Raw genomic sequence first — 8,124 nt, 5'->3', positions numbered from 1 at the left:
ACTGGTGTTGAGGTAGAGGAGCCCCAGCATGTGGAGAATACATAGTAAGGAACACGTGCCAAAGAAAAGGAACATCTTTTGGGTCAGTGAGTGAATCCTAAGCATATCTTGTCTTGGTCTTTTGGAACTCAAAGGGCCAATCCACAAGAAACCCGAGACATCCATCGAACTTCTTAGACCTGTTGTTTTGGGCAAGTTGGTCCACTTTTAATACTAAGTCAAAAGAAAAAAAAGCTGTTTTTGCCCCCAACTTTATTTGCATTAACATATTTCAAAATTTTAAGTAAACAGTTGCTGTAGCTGTGTAAATATAGCCCCAGGTCCATCCAACAGGAAGTGTTGTCATTATCTGCAATGCCATCCAGCTCTCAAGGGGGATATCAGCCTGGGGTCTGCTCTATAATTATTGCAGAGCTCTAATTTGCTTTAGCCGTGTCAACAGCTCCCTTTTCTCATGCATATTTACTAGATCACTGCATCCACCTATGCACTCTTTACCGATGAAGACCCGAGGTACCGTTCTGGCTCCTGTGAGCTGTTGCAAATAATCTTGAATATCGTTGGTGTCACCGTGGGCTGTGATATTGATAAATTCCAAAAGCCCTTGTTTGAAGGGCTGTTGGCTGAGGAGCTCCTGGGCCCTTCTGCAGTAGGGGCAGGTGGGTATGATGAACACAACCACCTTCCCAGGCTGGATTTTGCTGTTCACAAATGCTTGAGCCATGATGACAGGCTGCTATCTCCTGGAGAGGAAACCTCAATTGCTGGTATTGCTCGGGAGTAATGCCTGCCATTTCAGTAAACAAAGAATGTTGTGGCCATAGCTATCGGCCAATGCAGCTGTGCACCTTGAGAGGATTCAGAATGGAGACAGACAGAATATTGATCCTAGATAGTTAAAATGCATATCAAAGGAATGATTTCAGTAAGCCCAGACTCTTGCATTTTCCTGTATGTAGAAAAGTAGTAAAATCATTAAGTTGAGATGTCTGTTTTTGTGATTAGCAGTAATCATTTGATGTTTGACTACATTTTTTATTTTCAGCAAAAACTCCTGTATATCCTGGTTCCTCCCTTACCTCTTTGGAACAGTTCCTCAGAGCTATCTGAGAGGCTGTATTCTGGGTTACAGTCCTCAGTAAGGACTGAATAAAACATAATTCTCAACTTTTAGGTTTTGAATTTTTTCAGCTGACACCTGGGTTTGTAAAAAGAAGCACATACAAGTCTATAATTTAGAAATATATAATTAACAGAATAAATACATCAAATGTGCATATACACACACGGCTTTCTTTATTAAAATAGTCATCCAAACTTACTTGCCTTTTTTTCTACAACCATTTATCTGTACAATTTATATTAACTTTTCTCATTTGAATCTCACCATGTAATAATGTACTAATTTCATTTTACAGATTCATCTTGTCCCAGAACTTATACTAGAAGGTATATTAGTTATTACTTGGCCAAAGGAATCACTTTTAAGTTGATTTCATTTCCCTTACAGCTGTGACTCTTTCTATTCACTAGTATTACTAGGATATTCTGAAATTGTCAATTACCCTCAACAGAATTCTTGCTTCTTTTAGTGGAGACTGCTATTAGAGAAAAAATCGACAAAAGAAGGTACACATGAGAGTTAACGAGAACCAAAAATAATGTTTCTACTACTATTGAGCCAATTTTAGCGACAGAACTTGAAAAAGTATCCTATTTATGGTTATGAGTTTTATTGATCTTTTCAATTTAACTTGTTATCATAGCCTGCTTTTGCATAGTTTTTTTCATTCACACTTGATTTGTCCTCTTGGGTAAGGTAGTTGCATTTTATTACAGCCTTCTGCCTTCAATGAAGGCAGAATTCTGATGTTAGGAACTTCAGCAGTAGTGCTTCACACATGCTTCATGAGTTAAATGTCAGCATCATTCAACCATAGATAATAATTTTAGTATCACTGCAGACTTAATGCACAGGAAGGAATAGCAGCTTCTCATCCCCCCAAAACATGCCATGTTGGTAGCTGTCTACTTCACTGATAAGAGTCCATACTATCAATACAAAGCCAGCACAGTAGGTATCTTAAACATACAGAAGTTTCAAAATTCCTTGATATTGAAGGAAAAGACTTTCTTCATTTTGGAGTCTTGGAACTTAGTGCTTGCACATGAACCTGCTTTCTCCTCTGATTAGTTTTGTTCCTTGGTGAACAACACAGGATGGAAGTAGAAGATAGAGTGTTTGTGAATGTGGAGACATCTGTGTCTAGAATCTACCAAAGGATACCAGGGAGAGTATAGACATAAATCCTAACTGCAGCTGATGGATTAGTAAGGGGCCAAATAATTGAATGGAGAGGAGTTGGAGAGAAGGAATTGAAGAATAGGTAGATAAATTCAAAAAGAAAAAAAGAGCAGCAATATGGCTGTATAGTCTCTCAAAGCTGGATCACAAAGTTGTAATGGATACATAGCTAAAACAACCTGGGATGGCCAAAAGAGCCAAATGATTTCTGTAAATACTTTTCCCAGCATTAAATCTAAAACCTACTTAATTAAGGACCATCAATTTCTTCTAAACAATTACATATACAAGCAGTCCCTGACTTTCAGACATTCTTGAAATCTACATTTTCATACATCAAACATGGAAAAATCGTTCATATGCTGAATTTGGACATTTATATGGCAGCTGGGAAAAGAACATTTTGAGGTGTTGTGAGGTGCCAGTGCTTGCCAAGAAAGTTTGGTCTTTAAGAATTGTTATCTTGTCCACATAGTAGTATTTACATTATTGTTTGAATTTCATTTACCTTTCTTTAGGTTGGAAAAAGGAAAAAATAAAATTGCTAATGATAGTCCTCATGAGAATAGGCCTCATATATGGACTATAATTGGCAGAAGGCTGTTGAGAGAACAGCAAATCTGTAGCTTCACTGAAAGCTCAGTGGACCTAAATTAAGAAAGAAAATGATGATGGAAAAACATGAGCAAAATGCCAGAAATATATTGTCAAATACTCTGAATAAAATAGATATTTAACTAGGGATTTCATAAAATTTTTTTAGCTCTTTGGGACTGGAATCACTCTTTTAACATGGGAACTGGTGATTGGACTTTCATATACCTTTTTAAAGATGCTTTTAGCATATTATTTCTGAAAGTAAGGAATTGCCCATACCTGAAAGGGAACTTATAAGCTAGTGGTCCCAAGAAAATGAACATTTTATCACATTTTCTGGCACATAGAATGTGCTCAGTTATGTTTATTGGAAAAACAAATGAATGAGGTTGCACCATCATTTCTCCTACAAAACACTACAAGTTAAAAATTGAGTAACCAACTAAATTGCGAACCTCATTTTCTTGCTCTCTAACCCAGAAAGTCTGAACCTGTTGTCTAGCAGTTTTAGTTTTGACTTAACCACATCACAGGGCCTCAGCTCTCCTCTTAACCATTATTTGTCAGGACAGCTACAGTCAGGCTACATCTTTTCCTATATTGACTCTCATCATGTATTCAACTTGCATTTGAAAAATGTATACAATGACATAAATAACCAGGTATTTCTCCCCTTTAGGAGAGAATCTGAATAAGCCTCTAATCTTACTTGTCATTTTAGCCATGGAGTTGGGAAGTCATATTCTTTAAGACACAAGTCTTCTCTGTTAGTTAACACAGCTTGAGGTAAATAACCAGAGGCAATAGGAAACAATTTAGAAAGATTAGGTTCTTAGGGAGCTCTTCTCTTTGGAGGACTCTCAGAAGAGGATAAAAGCCATCTTTATCATTTTCCTTTTTCTTATTTTGTTAGAAATTTTTACATATTTGGATTAGTCACACTCAGAGGTGACATACACTACTGATTATTTATTAGTACCAGTAGTGGAAACATGAGATCTTAAATTCTTGTATTTTCACAGTGGCAACAAAATTAAGCAATGCTTGTTACAAATATATTTATAGAGGGACAGTACTTTAATGGAATTACATTTGTGTTTGTATCCAGTGACAAATTATTTTCACCTCTTCATTTCTTTTTTTCTTTGTTTGTTCCAGGAAATAACTTCCTGTGAAATGATTTAGGTTGATATATATCAAAGTATCAACAAGTCCATCTACTCTGCAAGCCCTGTGTTACCTAAAGACAATTCCTTAACGATGAGAGCTGGAGGAGAAATAAATTATTTAGTGTGTTGGCAGAAACTTAGTCATAATTGAACTATCTAGTGATTGAAACTATCTAGTAAGAAACATGACTCAATTTCTAGACATGTTATATAGTTTCACTTATTTGCTTGTTCAATTATAAATTATTTTTTATTGAGTTGTGTCACCCACCTATCTACTTATTAATTTTTGTAGAATATCAAAATTGGATTGTTTGCTTCAACTATGAAAGTAAGATGAAAAATAGAACAAATTAGGGAGCTGAAACTGACCCAGATAGTTTAAGTGGTTTATCTAAATATGCACAGACATTTCATGGCTGACTTCGGTTTATTTGACTCTCAGGCTGACCCATTATATAATACCACACTACAGAGGGCAGGGTCACAACAACGTGTAGGAGGGTAAAAGGGAAAGTAACATTTTATGCTTTGAGTTTTAGTTTCACTAGGAATGTCTCCTCAAGGCAAAACAGAAGAGACATAAATAGCATAAGCTCTGGAGAAGGACAGACCCTGGCTCTGACTGGGTAAACTAAAATTTTAGTCTTTTGGTTTTTGCAAGCTGGTAAAATAATTTCTTCCTGAATTTTTTTTCACCATCTGACACCAAAACCTTTACCCAGTTGATTATTCAGTCTTTGCTTCTTGCTTGGGATACAGAATGGCCTTCCAGCCCATTAGGCAGCACTGGTGGTGTCGCAGCCATACCCTGATCACGTGTTTGTAGAAAAATGATGCTGAAGTTCCTTCCTAAAATTTTTGAAGAGCTTTGCTTAGTTATTTATTCAACAAATCTTTATGAACACCTACTATTTGCAAGACATTGTACCAACAATTGCAAGTAGAGTATTCTAAATATGAGTGAGACATGATCACTGTACAGGATCACCTCATCTAGTACACTTTTTTTGTTTTTCACAGTTAATTCCATATTTAACTAGTTGCTATAAATTTATTGGTAAAAGAAATAGTGTGATTTGGGGCCAGCAAATGTATTTGAAATAAAGAAAGATAAATTTGAAAGGAATATAGAAACTAGTAACGAAAGTTTTAAATTATTTAAAACAATGATTAAACAGATTAAAACTGTACTGAGTGTGTTTATATTTATCATACAAAATTGGACATGTCTAAACCACAATATGTTTTATCTGCAATTCAGATTATGTTTATTAGGTGGAGTCTAAGTAGGCAAGTAAAAGGGATCATTTGAAAATTGATGCATGTAATGCCCAAGATGTTTTTATAAAAAGCAGCATCGTTATGGTTTGAAGTCTAAGTTTTCCACAGAAATAGAGTCTGCAATGAATGTTTTTGGTGAAAATGCTATTACAAGTGAAAATCACTTGCTTATTTTAGAGCTTCTTCTTTAAAATGTGTCATTATTAAAGTCTCTTGGTACATATTCAAATATTTAAAGGAAAAAATAATCTGCAGTGCACCTGGTTGTATATAATTGTCCTTGATTCTAATAGCAAAATTAGCAGAATTGCTCTTTAAAGACGTTCACATTATAGTCACTGATCTTCTTGCTATTAATAGTTTTAAGCAGCTATATAGCACTTTTATGGTGGCCTGCTTAAAAATATATATTTGAAAGTTGCATATGTTTTACATTATGAATTAGAAAGACTTGTAGAATTAGATATTCACCTCCATCCTCTCTTAGTCATTATATACCATACAAAGCTCCTTCCTCCTATAGAACTGTAGCAAGCTCTGAGGCTAATATACTCTTGTTTGAGTAAAAGTAAATGTGTAAAGACATGCTAGTAGTAATATAGTTAAGATTCTGATATATTTTCACTTCTCTCTGGGAAAAAAATTATTCTGGTCAAGATGGGTACTTCCACACACCTCCCAATGGCTGGTTAGTTTTCTCATCTCTGTTTTACTTCTGAGTTGAATAATGGTAATATGTGGTGGAGGTGCAGCAGGAGCAGGATGGATAACAAATTAGAAGGTGAAGCAAGTGGTAGCCAGCGTAAATATGTAAAGTAGGGGTGAGGAGTAGGGAGCATCGGGTGTCACCTCTCAATTTGTCCACAAGACCCTGATAGCAATATGTTCCCATAGCATCTAGTTTTATAATTTAGATATAATTGAGTTATAACAGTATGTAAGTTTAAAGTGTACAAGAAGTTAATATGATACATTTATATATGGCAAAATGATCACCACCATAGCATTGGTTCGTACCTCCAACCTGTCACATAACTACCATTTCTTTCTTTTTTTTGGTGAAAACATTTAAAACTTACTCTCTTAGCAACTTGCAAGTATATAATACAGTATTAAAGATTAATAAAGATTATTAACCTTAATCTCCATGCTATACATTAGATCGCCAAAACTTATTCATCTTCTGAATGGAAGTTTGAATCCTTTGATCAATATTATCTCCATTTCCCATATTCCTTAGCCCTGGTAATCACCACTGTGTTTTGTTTCTATGAGTTTGGCTTTTTAAGATTCCACATGTGATACATACAAGTATTTGTCTTTCTCTATCTGACTTAGTTCACTTAGCATAATGCCTTCAAGTTTCATCCATGTTGTTGCAAATGGCAGAAATACCTTCTTTCTCATGGCTGAATAATATTCCAGTGGGGTGTGTATGTGTGTATTTATTCATATCTTCTTCATTCATTCATCTACTGATCGATACTTAGGATGTTTCCATGTCTTGGCTATTTTGCAATGAGCATGGGAGTGCAGATATCTGTCTTAGATAGTGATTTCATTTCCTTTGGATATATACCCAGAAGTGGGATTGCTGTTATAATGTCCATATTACCCAAAGTCATCTATAGATTCAATGTAATCCTTATCAAAATGGCATTTTTCATAGAAATAGAAAAGGCAGTCCTAATATTTGTGAGGAATCCCAAAAGCCAAAGCAATCCTGAGAAAGAACAAAGCCAGAGGCATCACACTTCCTGATTTCAAACCTTATTAAAAAGCTATAGTAATCAAAACAGTAACGTACTGGCATAAAAATGGACCAATGAACCATAATAAAGAGCCCAGAAATAAATACCACATGTATGATAAGCTAATATTTGACAAGGAAGTCAATAATATGCAAGGGGGAAAGAATAGTCTCTTCAATAAATGGTGTCGAAGGAAAACTGGATAACCTACTTTATACCACTCACAAAATATTAACTTGAAATGGATTAAATAATTACACATAAAACCTGAAACCATAAAACATATGGGGAAAAACTACTTGACATTGCTCATTGCAATGATTTTTTGAATATGACCAAAAGCACAAGCAACAAAGGCAAAAATAAACTAGTGGGACTACATCAAACTAAAAGTTTATGCACAGCAAAGGAAACACCAACTAAATAAAAAGGCAACCTGTGGAAAGGGAAATAAATATTTACAAATTGTACATTGATAAGGGACTAATATCCACAATATGCAAGGAACTTATAAAATTCAATAGCAAAAACCCAAATAATTTGATTAAAAAATGGTAGAGAAACTGAAGAGACATTTTTCCAAAGAAGACATACAAATGATCAACAGGTATATGAAAAGATACTCAGTATCATTAATCATCTGGAAAATGCAAAAAGCAACCATGATGAGGTATCACCTCACATCTGTTAGAATGATTACATCAGAAAGACAAGAAATAACAAGTGTTGGTGAGGATGTGGAGAAAGGGAACATTGGTGGGAATGTAAATTGATGCAGCCACTGTGGGAAATGGTATGGAGTTTCTTCAAAAAAGTTTAAAAAAGCACCCAGTTTTAGTTGCTGTGAAAAGAACAGTAATTTGTCAATAACCTTGTACCCTTTGAAATTTTTGTCCTGTAACTTGAAGAGCTCTTATCAAACCATTTCATGCACTGTTCGGATTATCCTGACAGATATGGCACAATGAACTCTATTACCTGGAAGATAATCAAAAGAACTAGAAGACCATCTGGTGAT

The 8,124-nt window shown here is 35.1% G+C and overlaps 1 protein-coding gene across 1 annotated transcript; it reads right to left on the bottom strand.

The window, feature by feature from the left end:
* Window positions 1-249: 249 nt before the first annotated feature.
* On the bottom strand, window positions 250-741 carry LOC101279420 (glutaredoxin-1-like). Its single transcript, XM_033405911.2, has one exon. It carries the CDS (start codon window positions 722-724, stop codon window positions 404-406), a length of 321 nt encoding a protein of 106 aa, XP_033261802.1. The 5' UTR covers window positions 725-741; the 3' UTR covers window positions 250-403.
* Window positions 742-8,124: the final 7,383 nt, after the last annotated feature.

This window comes from Orcinus orca, chromosome 18, assembly GCF_937001465.1.
Source record: "Orcinus orca chromosome 18, mOrcOrc1.1, whole genome shotgun sequence".
NCBI lineage: Eukaryota > Metazoa > Chordata > Mammalia > Artiodactyla > Delphinidae > Orcinus > Orcinus orca.
Note: the sequence above shows the minus strand (reverse complement) of the source record. Positions and strands in the feature narration are given on the sequence as shown.

Excerpts from the sequence above, each read along its gene's own strand:
- LOC101279420 (XM_033405911.2), bottom strand. The coding sequence starts at position 724 with ATGGCTCAAGCATTTGTGAACAGCAAAATCCAGCCTGGGAAGGTGGTT.